The sequence below is a fragment of the Marmota marmota genome, unplaced genomic scaffold (genome assembly GCF_001458135.2).
Source record: "Marmota marmota marmota unplaced genomic scaffold, marMar, whole genome shotgun sequence".
NCBI classification, from domain to species: domain Eukaryota; kingdom Metazoa; phylum Chordata; class Mammalia; order Rodentia; family Sciuridae; genus Marmota; species Marmota marmota.
In genome coordinates, this window is record NW_026000168.1 from 16,686,197 (window position 1) to 16,704,562 (window position 18,366).

Below are 18,366 nucleotides of genomic sequence, written 5' to 3' on the forward strand. Positions count from 1 at the left end.
GCGGGGGCTCGCGGCCTTCCTGTGGCCCTAGTGTAACCAGGCGCCCGTTGGTCTCTTGCAGTTCTTTAACTCGGTGCGGCTGTGGGATTTCATTGAAAACCGAGAAACCCGGCAGGTCCCCAGCACTGAAGATGTTGACATGACAGAGCTTGGGGACCTCTTCATGCACCTTTCTGGAGTGGAATCCTCAGAACCCTAGGGTCAGTGGTTGTCCCTGCATCTTGGGCGTTGCTGAGCCAGGGCGTGAGCCAGGCTGTGCTCACCCTTGGTCTCCTCCACTCTCCCTATGACAGCCCTGGGACAAGTGAAGCATATAAAGTAACCTAATAAGTACACGCCATCACTATTTTTATAGTTGGTATCTGAGCTGCACCTCCAGCCCCTCGGGACCAGCTGGCTGCTGGGCGGTTTGCTTTAGAGGAAACCTGGCTCCGCTCTCGATTGTTCTCCTTAGAAACAGTAAACTCGCAGCTGGCCCCGGAGCACATTGAATTTTCTTACCAAAGGCGGCTTCCTCCGCGGGGTCCCCAGTGTGTGTAAACAGCGAGCTGCTGTTGAGGGGCCATCAGTCCTCGTGAGTCTCCTCAGTGTCCCACTCGTGCAGCTGACAGGTGAAGTGTTGGGCCGCCCTGTCCTACCTGGAAGGGCTGGCTTGTCCACACGGGAGCTAGTTTCTGGCTCAGTAGCGCTTTAGAGGAGGAGGCCAGAGTTCCTGCTCAGTTTCTTTTTAACTAAAGAATGCGTGTGACCTCGCAAGTTAGAACAAGCTTGTTCTAAACCTGAATTTTTTTTTAATCTATTTTTGTAAAATGCTGTAGAGAGATTTTATAAAATGTGTCCCTACAGTATGGGTAGTTACCCGAGTTGAGAATGCTTGATTTTCATAGTCAGCTCTCAGTCAAGGGCCTGAGGAGCAGAGTGCTATTCCCAGCTTTAGAAGGTTAACAGCCATTAAACCTAAATTTAATTTATTTTATTAAAATAACATAATCGAGGAATCATCATAACTGTATCTTGTCAGGCGCAATAAAAACAAAATTAAAACCCAAATCAAGAAAACCTGTATTCCTGGCTTCCTTGCATCCACAATTATGTGACTAGAGACGGGGCTGGCCCTGCGGCCCGCCCCATAGGGGCCGCCCCTGGAAGACGAATTCAGCATGACGGGAGGCTGCTCCCAAGGACCAGGACAGGAGGGCGGAGCACCATGCCTGGAAAGCCACCGTGTGCACTGGACATCTCGGGCTGTGACAGGCAAGTCCCGTGGTACGAGATAGAGCAGGCGCATCTCCGCAGTCCTGGGTTGTTCGGTGAGTTATGTGCAAAACTGTTGGCGCTGCACCGCTGTCTCTCAAAAGAAGCTGGTTTCCAAACCCCATGTCCCCACCGTGGGGGCCAGTCCGCTCACGACCTTGACATCCACTTCTTTTTGCCCTAAAGGTACTCGGCTCTTGCAGGGCCGTCAGCATCCCCTGTGCATGCTGGAGACGGAGGAGGACGGGCCAGAAAGGGTAGAAAAGAAGGCAACGTGAAGTTAAGGCCTGTGCGTCTTAGGAGGTCCTTAGCAGCAGCTTCTCAGAAAACAACGCTCTGCCCCAGGAGCAAGGGCCAGGAAGGTGCTGCCGCTGCCTTCCCTTCCTCCCGGGGCCGAGCGCAGGTGCAAAGTCCACTAGAAGACAGGCAGCCTGGGGGACGTGGTCAGCGTGCAGGCGTTGATATCCTCGGTATGTGCTGCCCGGTGCAGGGATGGCTCAGAAGCGCTCCGGTTGATTTTGGGGAGGGAGTGTTGGAGCAGCTCGATGGAAGACAGGATCTGAAACGAGGTCAAGGCGAGTCCTCAGGTGGGGTTCCAAACACTGCCTTCCCGCACCTCTAGTCCCTTCCCCCACCCGGGGTGGTCTCACCTGGGGAAAAAGAGGCCTCTCCTCCTTCACTTTCTTCACGCAGTCGGCCACCAGCCTCTTCATGGCCTTGGGGCAGTTCTTGTAGAGCTTGCTGAGGTCGGGGGAGGCATAGCCTCGGCCCACCATGAAGATGATCTGAGGAGGGAAGACAGGAGTGAGCGGCCAGACCACCGCCACTGGGCCCGGGCGTCCCAACAAGTGCCCGCGGACGTCACCTGATCCCGGTTGTTGATGTGGGAGTAGGGCAGCTCCCCGGTCATCAGCTCATACAGGACGATGCCGTAGGAGTAGACGTCGGACTGGAAGCTGAAGGGGTTGTTGTCCTGCATCCGGATCACCTCCGGGGCCTGCGAGGGTGGGTCGGCGGTCATCATGGGGCCTGGCTGTCCCTCCCTCAGCTTCTAGGGACCCTTCCCCCAGGGACTGGCCAACACAGGAACCCGCAGGGGACGCAGCTTGCCGATCCGTCCCCCCCAGGTTCCTCACCATCCACAGCACGGAGCCCGTGGGCTGCTCCACCTGCTGAGAGCCACTCCAGCGGGACTTCACTGTCGCCAAACCAAAATCTCCAATTTTCACTGTTAAGCCTTCGTGGAGAAATATGTCTCAATGCTTGTTAAGGACGCTAGCTCCCAAAGGGCGGTGAAGTTAATTCTCCCCAGAGTTCCTTGTAACAGGGTCACCTCGCCACCTCTCTGGCCAAAGCCACCCGTGCAACAAATGTGCCAGATCCTCAAGTGTGTCTCCTGCTCGTCCTCGTATTCACACTGAGGTGCTGGCTCCCTGGCCTTGTGAGCCTTCTGTGTAAGGTAGGCACCTTGCGACCCGAGACCAAGGCTGCCTTCTGGAGCTGCCCTAGGGGGCTGGACATGGCCACTCTGAATTATGTCTGAGTGGGTGTGGCTAGCAGATCCCTTCCTGAGGCTTAAATGCTCTCACAGCAGAACGGCAGCCGCAGCTGGCCTAGGGAGCTGCTGGTGCTCAGGATCCAGAGCCCAAGCCTTGGTGTCCCATGATGGCTACAAACACCCACCATTCATTGATTGAAAAGCCATCAGCCTCTTAGCCGCCCTATGGGAGCACGTCCCCTGATACATCTCCAGGACCCTTCTGCTGGCCAAGAAGCTAGAGGGGCAGAGCCTTATTACACACAAGTCTTAAGAGAAGGGGCTGTTTCCAACAGTGAACTCCGAAGAGATGACTTATTAATAATTATGACTGTAATTTTGGGAATTTGGCAACTTTGTAGCTGTTCGGATCCAGATCCAAACTAGAAGTAAGACCAAAGCCCGAGTGTTCTCCCAGTGGAAGTTTAAGGGGAACAAGGAGTCTTTTCAGCACCGCACGGTGTAAGGGGGACCTGCTCGTCCCACTGTGTGCCTTATCGACCACATGCCCTCCAAAAAGCTATCGTGACAGAGCCCCCTTGGTTCTGTTCGCTAGCTTCAGCCCCCAAAGGATACTGTTGGACTTCATGTCTCTGTGGATGATGTTCTTGGCGTGCAAGTAGCTGTGAGGGGAGAGGAAGTGTTAAAAGCAGCTTCTGGCGTGCGGGAGACCGCCGTCCTCAACTCCTGCCTCGAAGAAAAGCCGCCCTCTTCACCGGGTCTGTGTCACCAGGAGGGGGGACCACCACACAAACATGCTGTTGCTTCCCTAAGCTTCAGCCCTTCTGCTGTGAGCGTCGGTGGTGGGACTAAAGCAGAACCGGAGTCCTGCATACACCGGAGCCCACACTGTACCCCTGCCGGCGACACTGCAGAGGGTGATTTTCTGGACCTGCACTAGAGCATGGGCCAGCACCAGAGCCAGCCAGGCCTGGCTCTCCTGCTCCCTGGCCCTGCGCACCCCCAGACTTGTCTTCTCATGGTGCCAAGCGACAGGGCCTAGCTACTCACTCCATCCCCTGCGCCGTCTGCCGGGCGATGTCGATCAGCTGGAACATTTGGAACTTGGTCTCCTGGACATGCAGATGTTTGTAGAGGCTGCTGCCCTCACACCACTGGGTCACGATGGCCAGGTTGTCCTTTGTCATGTATCCCATGAAGAGCAGGATGTTGACGTGTCGCGTTTTGCTGGGGGGAGGAGAGCTCTGCTTTCCTACAAGGCCTCGGGCCAGCAACCCAGCAGGAGCCCTGGTGAGCTCAGAGCTGGCCCCGTCAACAGGACCTTGTGACCAGCTCACTCCCAAGTTTCCATGGGGGAGGGTAGGACCCCCTTGTCTTCGAAACCCATGGTAAAGCAACTTGGCAACAAACAGGGTTCTCCCTACCTCAAACAGAAACCCAGAAACAGCTGGGCCACCAAGGACAGTGGGCCTCGACAAGCGTCCACCTTCCAGAAGGAGGAGGTGCAGTGCCAGGGCCAGACTCACCGCAGGACAGCCACCTCGTTTCTGAAGGCCTGGAACTGCTCTGGGGTTGGGTCCACAACCTTCAGGATCTTCACTGCAACATCTCCTGCAAGTCAGTGGAGAGTCAGCACCCTGTTCAGTGGGGTCACTTACTGAAAGAATCCCCTCTACAGAGGTGGGACACGCCTGCAGCCCTCTAGACACAGTCCCTGAAAGAAGGTGTTAAAGGGGGCTCAAGCGCCTGGCATGGTGGGGCCCGGGTTCGATCCTCAGCACCACATACAAAGATGTTGTGTCCCCCGAGAACTAGATATTAACAATGCTCATTCTGTCGCCTTCTCACTCTCGCGCTTGCTCTTTTCTCATTCTTGTTCTCACTCGTTCTCATTTTCTCACACGGTCGCTGTCTTACTCACACTCTCACTTGTGTTTTCACCGTCTCAAACTCACACTTGTCTCTCACTCATTCTGTCTCTCCGTCTCGTTCTCACACTGTCTCGATCTCTCGTTCTGTCTCGTACTCTCCCGTTCTCTCGTTCTCACCCTCACACTCTGACTCATACACTCTCTTCACTCTCGTTCGTTGTCTCATGTTGGCACGCGAGCTCACTCACGCGCGCTTGTCCTCTCCGTTCTCACTCTCGTGCACGCGCTCATTGTCTCACACACACTCCGTTCTCGGACTCTGTCTCATACTCTCGTTCGTGGTCTCACTCTAGCTCTCTCTCATTCCCATTCTTTCTCTCTCTAAAAAAAACTGACCCTCCTCAACACTGCGTGCCTCCCACACCCTGGCACTGAGCGCCCAGGTCCCCTTCAATCCTCCGTGAATACTTTCTGCATTTGCAGACCAGCAGCAGTCTAGGCACCAGGAAAGTCCCTTCCTGGTCATGCTGCTCTGACTATGGGTGATGCTGACTGAAGCCAGCTTCAGATGTCAGTCCTGCTTTCTCTGCGCTCCAGCTCTGGGAGCCGCTCTGCCCGTGCTCTTGGGCCAGGGGAGAGGCGCAGCCGGCCCTCGAGCAGCACAGGCAGCTGAGGATCATAAGGGCGCCACCTCAGCAAGACCCTGTCACAAAAGTAAAAGGGCTGGGGACGTAGCTCAGTGGTCAGCAACCACGGGGCTAGTGCCCACTGTAAAAAGTAATTTCTGTAGATATAACTTGAAGAGTCAGCCCGTGGGAGAACAACCTGGTTCCTTCGAAGGGCAAGGACCATCCCTGGGAGCCCCAGGTGACCCGGTTCCTGGGCCTCGCTGTCCGGGGCAGCCTGGGAAGGCGCTGCTGCCCTTGGGTGGAGACACAGACTCAGGGGCCGCGAAGCCTCATGGGCCGCGAAGCCTCATGGGCGAGGTCCTTACGACAGTACAAGGGCGGGTGCTGGGCATGTGCAAGGGACAGTCGGCTGTGATGACCCAGGTAAATGGCAGAGGACCTGGCCGGACAGAGGAGGGGAGGCAAGATGGGGAGAGGGGAACTGAGCCCAGGTGGCTCAGGCTCCTCACAGAGCAGAGCCTGCAGAGACCCTGTGGTTTGGCGGTGCAGGAGGGGATGGCTGCAGGCCCTGCCCCAGTCCTCACGGAGCTCCGTCCAGTGGCGCCCGCTCTGGACTGCTTTGGGAAAATGAACGGGACTTATTCCTTCCAAGCGCCTCTTTTCTTTGTCCCATCACTTTAGTCACAATCCCTGTGTACGTGGGGCAGAGCCACCCCCCACCCCATTTAAGTGTGAATAATCCGAGCACTGCCGCTGGAGGGCACCACCCTAGAGCACAGGACTTGGTTCACGTGGGGACTGCCAGGAGCTGGCATGGGTGCTCCGGTCGTGAGCTCCCCGCAGGTTCTTCAGGCAAAGGAGGTCAGAGCTGCTGCAACCCCAGACTCCATTCCACCCAAACAGTATCTGAAGTCTTGGGCCATGGCTCAGTGCATGAACAAAGGAACAGGTAGAAGCTCAGAGAATGGAGGCACCAGAGAGTAGGGAGGAAGATGGGGCAGCATGTGCAGGCCTCAACACCTGCAGGACCCACACCTTCGCTCAGTAGGGAGCCTCCGGGTCTCCTGGGGGACTGGGCAGCTGGCTTTGCACCTGCTGCAGCCGCTGCCTCCCTCCACTCCTTCCCCCTTACAGGGCTGGGGTGTGGCTTCCCCATATGAAGAAAGGGAAGGGTACAAGTTTGAGGACACATGTGTACATAGTACTGTATTAAGATGCAAAATTTGTTTTTAGGTGTTGGTTAGGATCTATTCATTTTTAAAAAGAAATTCTAAAATGGAACTGTAAGTGCCCAGGCACGTGATAAGCTAACAGCTGCCCATGGGACTTCACTTTCTAGCATGGAATTCAGGACACAGCCCCCAGCCTGAGACCCCTGAATAGAACTAGGGCTCAGTACAGGCAGGACCTGGGTTCGATCCTCAGCAGCACATAAAAACCACCAGGTGGCCTCCCAAATCAGCCTAGGGTTCCTAGACATCAGCAGTGTGCCATCCCTGCCACATTTAAAACACAGTACTTTGGGGGATAGTTCGAGTAGGGGAATAGCTGGGTCAAATGGTGGTTCCATTCCCAGCTTTCCAAGGAATCTCCATGCTGCCCCAGTTTGCAGTCCCACCAGCAATGTACAAGTGTACCTTTCCCCCACATCCTCGCCAGCACTTGTTATCGACTTCATAATGGCTGCCTTTCTTACTGGAGTGAGAGTGGTTTAATTTGCAATTCTCTGATAGCTAGAGATGGTGAGCATTTTTTTGTGTACTAGTTGACTGATTGTATATCCCCCTCTGTGAAGTGTCTGTTCAGATCTTTGGGTTACTTGTTTGAGTTCTTTGTATACTCTGGAGATTAGCACTCGACCTGAAGCGTGAGGGGTAAAAAATTCGTTCCCAGGATGTAGGCTCCCTATTTACCTCACTTATAATTTCTCTTGCTGAGAAAAAACTTTATTTGAATACGTCCCATTTGTTGATTCTAACTCTTGTGCTAAGCGAAGTTAGCTAATCCCTAAAAAATAAATGCCGAATGTCTTCTCTGATATAAGGGAGGTAACTCAAAACAGTAGGAAGAAGACTACCACGAAACAAGGAGGGAGGGAAAGGAAGGGAGAAGGGGAGTTGCACCGAAGGAGACCCTCATGGGTTCACAAAATACATATACGATGGTGTCAGGGGGAAGGGAAGAAAAAAAAAGATGTGTCACAGTAGAATGGGTAGACAATAGGGAGGGCAGCAGAATACACCTGACACTAGGATTGCTGTATGTATACACATGGATGTATAAACAATGTGATCCTGCAATCTGTACATGTGGAAAAGTGAGAATTCATACCCTATATGAATCAAATGGATGTTGTCTTCAGCAACTAATAAAAAATGTAAACAGAAAAAATAAAACCCAGTACTTATTAACTGTCGTGAGTCTCACATAGCTCAAGGTAGATGGCTGGTGTCCTTCCATGCTAGGCAGGCAGCACATGCCACAAATTCTTTTTGTGCCTTAACAGCAAAGGCAACACAGATTTAGCAGAAACTGCCCCTAGACTTTCCTTCCTGGGCCAACAGCACGGTCCTCAGGCACCATCAGCCACAGACGAGGGGACAGATGTGCCACAGTCCCGGCTACCAGGGTGCATTCCACTGTTTCTGGCCTTTGATACTGTCAACCTGCAATGGCTACAGGAAGGACTCCGTCCTAAACTGAGGAGCATCTGGACGAACAAGACAGCTTTCTGGGTGTTGTCCCACTTCACATCAGATACTGACACCAGGGTCATCAGCCACACGAGGAAGAGCCTTATCCCTGCTGGATCTACACGGTTTAAATACCCGGCCACTGTCTGCTCTTACCACAGACACGTCTCGCTCTTGAAAAAGAGGGTGTCATCATCCTTCTGTTAGTGACTTGATCACAAACCCCAGGCTCCGCGCACATTAAGCAGCCCTGGAGCGGGTGCTCGCCTCGGGTGTGTGAGACCAGCTCTATCGATGTCCCCCCAGGGGCTCCCGTTATTCCCTGCTGTCCTAGTTGACAGCCTCAGAAGCTGCCCAGGCAGATCCTGGCTCACCCCGGGGCTCCAAGCCTGGACCTGTCCCTTCCACAGACAGGCAGCTCCCTGTCTATCTACCTGCCACACTGAGCGCCAAACTTTTGGATTGAAAGTCATCAGAACAGCTGCTATCCTCATGACACTCAATAAGACATCACTATAAACTAATATTGGGATGGACACACACGGAGGCCCCAGTCTAGAAATTGAGATTTCCCTAACAGCTCATTCTTTTGTCTTCATTGATGGTGGCCTACCGCTCTGACACTCATGCAAATCACTCTCTCTGATGGGAGGGGTGGCCAAGCCTCTAATCCCAGCAGCTTGGGAGGCCAAGACAGGAAGGATCGAGAGTATACAGCCAGCCTCAGCAGTGGTGAGGCCCCATCTCTAAATAAAATGGGGAGGGGGCTCAGTGGTCGAGTGCCCCGGGTTCAATCCCAGGTACCAAGACAAAAAAAGCTTATAAGCCTGTGGGAGGCCGCCCTCGAATGTGATTTGAGTCCCCTCCCTGGCTGGGTGAGGGGGGCTTAAACACAGCTGGGTCTGAGCCTGCCCCACCCTTTCCCAGGACGAGAGCTTGTCCATGCAGAGGTGTGCCTGGCCACTGCCCTGAGGACCCAATCGTCGTCCTTGGCCTTGGGATGCTGCCCCCCTTAACCTTCACTGGATGGGATTTTCCCTGGAACTTTTTGTTCCCCAATAAAAGCTCACTCCCTGGCGTCCTGTCCCTCTCTCGCTGGTCTCTTCTGTAAATCTCGCCACCGCATTAGGCGATGGGAGCTAGGAGAAGCCGTCCCGGAGCTGATATTAAAGGTGACGAGAGTCTGTCTCTTTAGTTTAAAACTCACTAGCATTTACTCATGAATCGAAACTTCCTTCAGAAAAGCCGTCCTTTACTGTCTTGTTCCTAAGAGTCCCAAAGTCTGTGGCCCTGGGGGCAGCCACCAGCGTATTAGAGACAGTTTTCCAAGGGAACATCTTGCATGCAGCTTACCAGTGTTTACTTCTGTGCCCCTAAGGAGCCAGAAACCCCCATATTAGTGAGCACAAGGCTTCAGAGAACCAGAGATGGTTCTTGCCACCTCTCTACCAAAAAGTACAGAGACAGCCAGGCACTGGGGGTGATGCTGTGTTGGGGGGGTGATGTTGTGTTTTGGGGAGCCACGTAACATTTTCATGAAAACACTGCTCCCATCCTAACAGACATGTAAAGTGGGTCACGCCGTAGCTACAGAAACTAACAGAGTCCCTTTTCTTCCAAGTGACACACTCTAAGACTCCCACTCAGAGTCAAGACCCATGTCTGTGCTCTCCATAGCTGACAGGAAGCTACCAGGGAGGTCCTCCGCCCAACTGTTGGACCCCCTCCCTCCCTAGCGAGTCCCCCCTCCCTCCCTGCACCTCAGTTTTCTTGCAGGCGAGACCCCTCGGGTCCGCTCCAGCTTCAAGTTTCTAGAAGCCACATCCCCCACGGGGGCAGGTGCCTGCTCAGCGGAGAAGCCCCTGGCTTTGGACCCCAGGGCTCGGCCCCTAATGATCCCGAGCACAGCAACTGAAGAGCACGCGTCCACCAGCTCGGCCTGAGATCCCACAGCTGATACCATGTTCCACCTGCAGGTGTGACTGAGTACCCATGCAGGGTGCTGCTCGGCGAGGGGACCCCAGTGCCTTCCGCGCTCAGAATGAAACTCGACTCCCAACAGAGCCCCCTGACAAGGAGGCCCCAGACTCACCGTGCCACTTGCCCTTATAAACGGTTCCAAAGGAGCCCGACCCAATGCGGGTGGAGAGCATGACCTCACTGGCTTCAATTTCCCAGTAATAGCTTGAATCTCTCTGTCCCCGTGGCCTCTGCAACAAGTGGAGACCGTCAGTCACTCCACGGAATGACAATTCTGTTGACAATGACAAAACCAAACAAAGGAGCGGCCCTCCTCCCGCCTCCTTTTTCTGGTGCTGCTGGGAGGGAACCCAGTGTCCTCTGCAGCGCGTTTTTATTTTAAGACAGGGCCTTGCTAACTTGACAGGCCGCCATCCTCCTGCCTCAGCCTCCAGAGTGGCTGGGATTACAGGTGCCAGCACCCCTGGCCCGTCGCTGTGTTTTAGAGACACACAACTCCATAAGGGAAAAGGCCACTTGAGTGGAAGCAGACCGGGAAGCAGTCTGAGGCAAGTGTGCCCAGCACGTCACACCCACCCATGCTGTCCTTAACGAGGCTTCCCCAGGGTCCCACCCCAAAGCCAGGCCAAGCGCATCTGACATTCAGCTGTTTCCACTGTGGAACCCTCAGCGCCAGGAGGAGCCGCCGCCATACTCACAATCTTGTTTTTCTCCTGGGTCCCAGATCCTGGAGCCCGCTCTCTCTGTGCCGGCACCGGGGTCTTGGGCTGGGACCAGCCTGTGGGGCTCAGGTTGTTGGGGCTGCTGGACGGGGCTGAGGGTGAGGCTTAATAGACAAGACAAACAGAGTCCACACGGGGTCAGCCACAGAGATACACAGCATAGAGAGAAAAAGCCATTACTGTCTGTAAGTGACTAGGGAAAGTACCTGATTCGCTGTGACTTCGAATGGCATCCTGAAACAGAAGAGGAGAGCGGGTCAGGCGGTGCCCTAGGAAGGAAGAGCTTCGCAGGGACGGAGGGGGGAGGATGTGCAGGAACAGAGTGGACTCTGAGGCCTCAGACAGTCTGACTCCTATCCTAACCACGCTCCCCCGACACTATCCACCTGAGGCTGGAGGCCAGTCTCCCACGAGCAGTCGGTAACCAGACGTGAGTTTTGAATCATCTTCAGAAGAAACAGCACACGAGAGAGGAGGGTGAGCAAAGTCACCGTCAGCTGAGACCCTTCCCAGGCCTTGGGACCTTGCTCTATTGGTCCTCTGGGGTTACAGGAGGTGGGGGCACTGGGACTCCCTGGCGAGCTCACCCGGCTAGGGGCTGGAGTCCCCGGGTCAGAGGTGGACTTGACATGGTCTATCCAGCCCCAAGTCACAGAGAGCTGGAGAGACCAGGAATCCCCAAGGGCTTGGGCAATATTTCACGTATATGAAAAGTTATGGGAGCAGTCAAGAGACCTGCCTGGCCACTGAGCCGTAGCTGGCAGAGAAACCCAAGGCTGCCTGTCCCCTGGGAGCAAGCCCTGAAGGCAGTCACGCTCTGCTCAGGTGACAGGTCCAAGGCAGCCTTCTGAATTTATCAGAAACCAAAGACTGCTTGAATCACAGGGGCCTCCATGAGCCCCATATTCCAACTTTAAAAGTCTTCACTTCAAGTGGAACGTTTAACAGAGTAACATGAAACCCCTCGGCCCCCTTAAAAATGGTGTTGTCCCCGAGGCCCTACATTCAGGGTTTTCTTTTTGTGACCACAGTGTAGACAAGATGCTTGTTCAACACGACTATCACTAGGACGTTCCCACGCAATGACGTCTTGCAAAGAGAAAAAGGATGATGAGTCAGGCTGCTTCTCAACCCCCAGGGGTTATCAAGAAAGCCTCGTCCTCATTCCCCAACCTGCAGAGCTGCTCAGGGACACAGCGACCCTCCCTCTGCACCCCAGCCGGGGTCCATGCAGCATGTCTGCAAGAGGCCAGCTCTGGCGAGGGGAATCCACTGGCCAAAACCAACCTGAGTTCAGGAGAATATTCAGGAACTGCTCTGTGATTCAGTCAGAGAGCATGGCGCAGTGCACCTTTAATAACACAACTACTCCACACATACAAGGATCTTTTACTTAATGTCACTTGATTTGCTTCCCTGTGTCCACTGTGTATGTCACCCTTTGCTCTGCTGGTCATTTCTACAGTCAGGAGGGGTATTTCTCTGGTCTTAGAATCTTTTCGTTTAGGAGAACTAAATAAGGCTTATGTAGAACAAAAACGTCCAGTTAAAATGCTCAATCATACAGAAGAACCCAAGAATTAAAATGTTTCTAAAAAAGTATAGAAAAGGTTAAAGCACAATAGTTGTGCTAGTTACTTTACAATAAGAGTGAAGAATTTTTCGCTTTTAACATTTAAGTATTAAAGTGCTTATACTGGCAAAAAAAATCACGTAAGAAAAGTAGCTGGTTTGTTGTTATATTAATATTAGAACAAACCATAATGACAACGGCACCCACAGCTTATGCACAGCCTCCTGACAACTATCCAAGTGACACTTTCAGCCGGGCACGGGGACGCACAACCATAAGTCCTAGCAATGTAGGAGGCTGAGTCAGGAGGATCTCCAACAGCTTAGCAAGACCGTATCCAAATAAAAAGTAAAAAGGCTGGGGACATAGCTCGGTGTCACAGTGCCCTGGGTTCATTACCAAAATAAAAAGTGACCTGCGGTCTGAGTGAGGTAACCCACACCCAAAGTGGCAGGTGTCCTTAAGTTTTTGTTTTGTGATACTGGGGACGGAACCAGGACCTGGGCGTGCTAGGCCAGCACTGACCCTGAGCCACACCCAGCCCTGTGGAGACAGGCTCTTGTAAGTCGCCCAGGCTGGCCTCAGACGTGATCCTGTCCTGGACTCCCAAGTACTGGGACCACAGGTACGCACCATTGTGCCCAGCCCCGGGAACAAGCAGGATGCTCAGAGACCAGTCATCTCTGATGAGCATTTAATAAAGGACCTCCCAGTCCATGTCAACCAAAGCTTTTGATTTCTAATCAAAACATTGCTTTCCAATGTACAAACAAAACACTGGTGTTGTAAGTGCCAACTAAGTCTAAGTCTAGCAACTACTTGTTGGTTAAAATTGACTCTGTGAAGCCAAGGACATTAGAATATTTTGCACAATCTATTTTGAGCCAGGTGTGGTGGGCACACCTGTCATCCCAGCTACTTGGGAGACTGAGGCAGGAGGATTGCAAGTTTGAGGCCAGCCTGGGCAACTTACTGAGGACCTCCTACAAAATAAAAGGGCACAGGATGTAGTTCAGGGGTAGAGCATCCCCGGCTTCAATCCCCAGTACCAGAAAAAAAAAAACTATTAACTTGAGAAATACGACATACAGTGTGTTTTTACTGACTTAAAAAGAAAACACGGAAATAAGTCCGACTAGACATGTGAACTGACTTGACAATGGCTTCCCATTAGATAGGATTGACTGTTAATGACAAGAAGGCAAAGGCATGAAGAAGAATACCTACTCTTCCCCTCACACAAAATCGTCTGGACCACGCCCTGGGAGAAGCATTCAGGCTGTTATTCTAGTCCAAAGCAATGAGAAAGAAATAAAGAAGAATAAAGAACAAAGGAAGTATTTTAAGTGTATTCAGTTGTTATTAAAGATGACTAGAAAGCAAACCAAACACACAACACACCAAAAAGCAAAGCAGAGGAAAGGCAGACTGAAAACACTAGCTGGGGGCACTTTTCCCTCTGCCTGAAGGACTGCTCACAAGCTCCCAGGCCCCACCCTTTTATTTCTAAATCCAATCACTTAAAATTCCTCCAGGGGCTGGGGTGCCCCAACACCATTACTTTCTTTCCCACACTGCCTCCTGCCCGGGCTCCCCACACAGTGGGAAGAAGGCCTCCAGCTGTCAGCATCTCTTCAGGCGATTCCCGTCCTCACTTGAAGGATGCACCAACCCGCTCAGCCCAGCTGCGGACATGCGGGACAGGAAGGAATCTTAAAACTCCAGGGGCCCCAGAAAAAGTGCTGCAACAGCCCTGACCGGGTTGCACCCCAAAATTCTCTGCCATAACCCTGAACCCCACCCATATGAACTGACTGATCTCATCACTGTCCCCCAGGGGCCCTGTTACCTCAATCATCCTGCTGTCCACGGGCAGGGTGGTGCTGACCATGTGGACATTCGGTGTGGACGTCGATCTCTGCCTCTGGGACAGGGAGCCCTCAGAGGCGGGGCTGGCGGTGTTGAAGGTGAAGGCGTGGGGCGTGGAGTATCTGTGCTGGGAACTAGAGGAGGAGAAGGAAAATTCCATCAGTGGCCATCGGGCTTCCCCACCGCGTCCTTTAACCAAGTACCTTCATTGAGATATCGAGGGGTACTGACTGGGCAAGGTGGCACGGGCCTCTATACCCCAGGGACCCGAGAGGCTGAGGCAGGAGGACTTCAAGTTCAAGGCCAGCTTGGGCTATTTATCAAGACCCTGTCTCAAAATTAAAAGGGCTGTGAGTGTAGCTCAGTGGTAAAGTGCCTCTAGGTTCAATCCTCAGTAACAAAACATTGAAGGAAGGAGAAAAGAAATTAGGGAACAACTTGATCTGTACAACCGTTGACAAAATGTCTCATTCTGGGGCTGGGGCGGGCTCCGTGGGAGAGCGCTGGCTAGATGGGTGAGGCCCTGGGTTCAGTCCTCAGCACTGCATAACAATCAATAAAACAAAGGGTGCGCCCACCTACAACTAAAAAAAAAAATCTTTTTCAACATGTTATTCTTTTGACATGCAGAATTTTAAAACGCTCTTCTGTTTGGGTGTTTTTTTTTTTTTTTTTTTGAGAAGCAAAATAATCTTGGAATTGTAATTCACATAAATAGGAGATCAATACATTATAAAATTTCTCCTTCACTCCTACAGAACACCTCAAATTGTTATAGAATCTAGAAGAAAGAACAGATTATTAACATTTGCCAAACACCAACACCTACTAAGCTAGTTGGAATCTGCCCAGTTTAATTTAGACAACTTCACACAAGATTTAAAACAGAGCTGAGAGCTGCCAGCCGGGCTGCCCGAGGCCGAGGCCGAGCTCCACCCCCTCTCCAAGACCAGCACACAAAGGCAATTCCTGCCAATTCAGATGTTAGATCTGCAGTCCTAACTGTGCAGTGAACCACTGGCTTCTTTGGGCCAACAGCACACCTTCCCACCCAAACCGGGAAGAGCTCTGGTAAGCAGAACCCTGGGGAAGGCGTGTGTCTGGAGACCCAGCCTTGGCATCACACAGCGCCTGCCCCGGTACATCAGGCCCTGGGTTCCATTCCCAGCTCTGCGCCCCCTCCCCAAAACAATGACCCAGCCGTCAGGGTGGGGCAGCTGGGGCGTAGCTCTTTGGTTGAGTACCTGCCTAGTACTCGCAAGGCCCTGGGTGCAATACCGACACCCCCCTCAGAGAATAACGTCAAACACTGTCATTATTTGCTGTAAAGATGATGAGTTCAAGCTTTGTTCTGATTCAGGGACACCCACTTAGGAACTCAAGGGACTAAAGGCACGTTTTTCTAAGTAAAAAAAAAAAATCAAGGGCTGGGGTTGTGGCTCAGTGGTGGAGCGCCCATATAGCACATGCGAAGCCCTGGGTTCGATCCTCAGCACCACATAAAAATAAATAAAGTATTGTTTCCAACTAATTCCAAAAAATAAAAAATGTTAAAAAAAAAAAAAATCACCTTCGCAGGTACTTGTCTTTTTATGCCTTCAGAAACCTAGTCTGTTCCAATTTTCAGAGGCAAGTACAACTTTATGGCCCAATGTGGTTTGCAAATTATCAAAAAAATCATACATAAGTATATATCACTTTATAAGGGCATAATAATTGAAAGCAATGTTAACTAATTACATGTATATGAAAAATATTCTTAGACAAAGATGTAGATTTTATTTTAGGTTCTATATTATGTGTAACACTTAGCAACACAAACTCAAATAAGTCCCGATTCTTAAAGCTGGGAAACAAAATATAAGCAAGGCATATTAGGAAGGATATTTATACTGAAAAAAATTATATTTTTTTAAGTCAGCAAGAATATCATAGTCTTGGCAATGTGAGGCATTTCGGAGATGAGGGTCTTATTACTGATAAATCACTATTTCAGTTTGGGGACCAGTCCCATTGGGGCTCATCTTACTGTATACCAAGGAAGGCAGAATGGCAAGCTTTAACATATGGTATTCAAGGAGGTGTTATGATACCAGAAGGAACTGTATACACAGTCACTTTCTGGGATGTCAGAACTACAGGGCCACAGAGGGACAGCAGTAGTGAGGCCTGGAGGAGCGGCCAGGGCTCCACACGCCACGCGGCAAGGACTCCCACTGTCTGTGGCAGCACCGCACCCCTCACCCCGACATGATTCCCCAAGAGGACAGCTCCAGGCGTCCCCGTACCTGACAGGGATCCGGGAAACAGACTCTCGCATCCGACGCATCGTCAAGGAGGGCAGCGCTGGGGCCCCGCTCTCGCCAATGGTGGAATTTGGAAACAACCTAAATGACATCAGCGACAGAAAGACTCGTTTATAGATGCGCAGAAATCTCGGAGAAAACCAGCTGCCCGCCTCGCAAACCCACAGCTGCCAAACAGAAATCTGCCCCGCCACGTTCTCCGCCACTGTTCCAGGCCACCTGGAGTAAGGGGACGGCAACCAAACAACTGGGACTGAATGACTGCAGAATGTCATCTAGGAAGTGGTTCCCATGTTCAGCTCCCTCAAAATGCTTTGTGAAGCTCCAGGAGGGCGCTGCACCACCTAGCGCACTTAGCGCTCTCTGGAAACCATGTCTCGGAGACAGAGATAAGCAAAGCGTGTTCAACACCAGAAGTCATCAGTGAGAGCAGAGGGGTCCTGCCCCCAGGAGGCGCCCGCCCTCCCTGAGCCTGTGCTCAGCAATCTCCCGTTAGCTCAGCTCGGCCTCCTGCGAGGGGGTACTGCAGGGAAGGCCACGTTCCTTTTTTGAGAAATGAACTGAGGCTCAGAGGTATCCGTTAGTGACAGGACTGAGAATCTGACATCTGCTGGGTTCCAACGTTTGCACCATTTATGTTACTCAAGCTGTCTGCAAAAGTCAACATGTGACTAGCAAGAGAGCAAAGACGACATTCTCACTATGATTGGTTGGTGTGTGTGTGTGTGTGTTTGTGTGTGTTGGAAAATTAACTCAGGGTCTGTGGAGTAACAGTCCCTTAGCCCCACTGTGGTTTAATGACAATCCCTTGATTTTCTGCTGCCTTCTACCCTCAGGAAAGGATAAAACTTTGGCTTTTCACATCCCGGTAAACACAAGTTTTTGAAAGGCACGCTGGGATGAGCAGTTTTAATTGAAAAATTTCAATTATTTAATAAAACGTTATCAAATACATTTTGATACCTGGTTTGTCTCCTGAAGGAAATAAGTATCTTTCAAACCGTTTTAAGCCCAAACCCTGTGTCTGAGGTAAATACACAGCACCACTGTGCCCTCCTGCCCTTCCGTGCCATGGCCTCGTCACCTTACTAAACAAAACAGAGCAGTGTCGCTGGCGGCCTTGGAGAAATCAGTGCTAGGACAGGAAATTCAAGAATCTTTTGGGTTTTGGTATCCATCTGTCCTTTTCCTCATTGAATGTCACCATCTATTTGACAGGTGACAGGTTCTGCCTGCTGATTTTGGAGAATCTGACCACACACTAAAACTAGTCTCAGAACCCCCACGTTTCTAAAGCAGGTTCCGAGATCAAAACAATTCACCCAGCAAGTGTGCCCGAGTCGCGCAGTCAGAACGCACACCCCCGGCACCCACAATCTTTGGGGGAGGAAAAAAGATGGTGCCTTACAGGAGCTGCCGGATGTTGCTCCAGTCCACACACATGGTGGGGACTTTGGTGCTACAGTGCTCGTGGAATTTGTAGCCACAAGTCTGACACCGAAATCCGTTTAACAGGAACTTCTGACAGATGTCACAGAAGGCAAGCTTCAGGAACGTCTTCCGAGCCTGTGACAAAAGAACACAGGTGTGGATTACACTTAGTAACTGAAACCCGTCCAAAGGCATTTCCACCCAAGCTCCCAAACATCTATGCAGATGAAGATGTTGATGCAGAAATTAAGCACCCCTCTGGCTAACCGAGTCTAAACAGCCTGTTGTGAACAAAGGCTTAGCCCAAGTTTTCAGCAATATAAAGAATTTATGCTCAGAAACTCCTAGTGGGCAACCAACATGCCCCAGAGAGACGACACTGCGACTTACAAAGTTGTGTGTGGTGAGGGGCACGTGGTCCAGGAAGTCCACCTGCAGCTCCTCTCCGATCAAGGAGGCGGCGTCCGTATTCCAATCTAAACGTGCTTTTTTACTAAAAATTTGAAAAAGAGTGAAAAGGAAATGTTGGGACGAGTTGAG

At 51.8% G+C, this 18,366-nt stretch overlaps 2 protein-coding genes across 3 annotated transcripts in view; one reads left to right on the forward strand and one right to left on the reverse strand.

Moving 5' to 3' along the window:
- Mkrn2 (makorin ring finger protein 2) overlaps positions 1-1,050 on the forward strand; it is a 30,880-nt gene extending 29,830 nt beyond the window's left edge. Inside the window, exon 8 of the mRNA XM_015495039.2 lies at positions 62-1,050. Within this exon, the coding sequence (XP_015350525.1) occupies positions 62-199 (138 nt within the window). The 3' untranslated portion in view covers positions 200-1,050. The remainder of the gene's footprint in view (positions 1-61) is intronic.
- The window catches only part of Raf1 (Raf-1 proto-oncogene, serine/threonine kinase), a 24,809-nt gene continuing 7,394 nt past the window's right edge, over positions 952-18,366 (reverse strand). The window contains exons 3-17 of one of the 2 annotated variants that reach the window (XM_048787135.1): positions 18,217-18,319; positions 17,804-17,961; positions 16,378-16,476; positions 14,070-14,223; positions 13,448-13,507; positions 10,854-10,881; positions 10,624-10,751; positions 10,038-10,155; positions 4,279-4,363; positions 3,803-3,979; positions 3,368-3,414; positions 2,391-2,509; positions 2,120-2,251; positions 1,905-2,039; positions 952-1,813 (exon numbers count right to left, since the gene is read on the reverse strand). In XM_048787135.1, coding sequence (XP_048643092.1) covers positions 1,670-1,813; positions 1,905-2,039; positions 2,120-2,251; positions 2,391-2,509; positions 3,368-3,414; positions 3,803-3,979; positions 4,279-4,363; positions 10,038-10,155; positions 10,624-10,751; positions 10,854-10,881; positions 13,448-13,507; positions 14,070-14,223; positions 16,378-16,476; positions 17,804-17,961; positions 18,217-18,319 — 1,687 coding nt within the window. In that variant the 3' untranslated portion in view covers positions 952-1,669. The remainder of the gene's footprint in view (positions 1,814-1,904; positions 2,040-2,119; positions 2,252-2,390; positions 2,510-3,367; positions 3,415-3,802; positions 3,980-4,278; positions 4,364-10,037; positions 10,156-10,623; positions 10,752-10,853; positions 10,882-13,447; positions 13,508-14,069; positions 14,224-16,377; positions 16,477-17,803; positions 17,962-18,216; positions 18,320-18,366) is intronic. The other variant, XM_015495038.2, reaches the window with a different exon arrangement.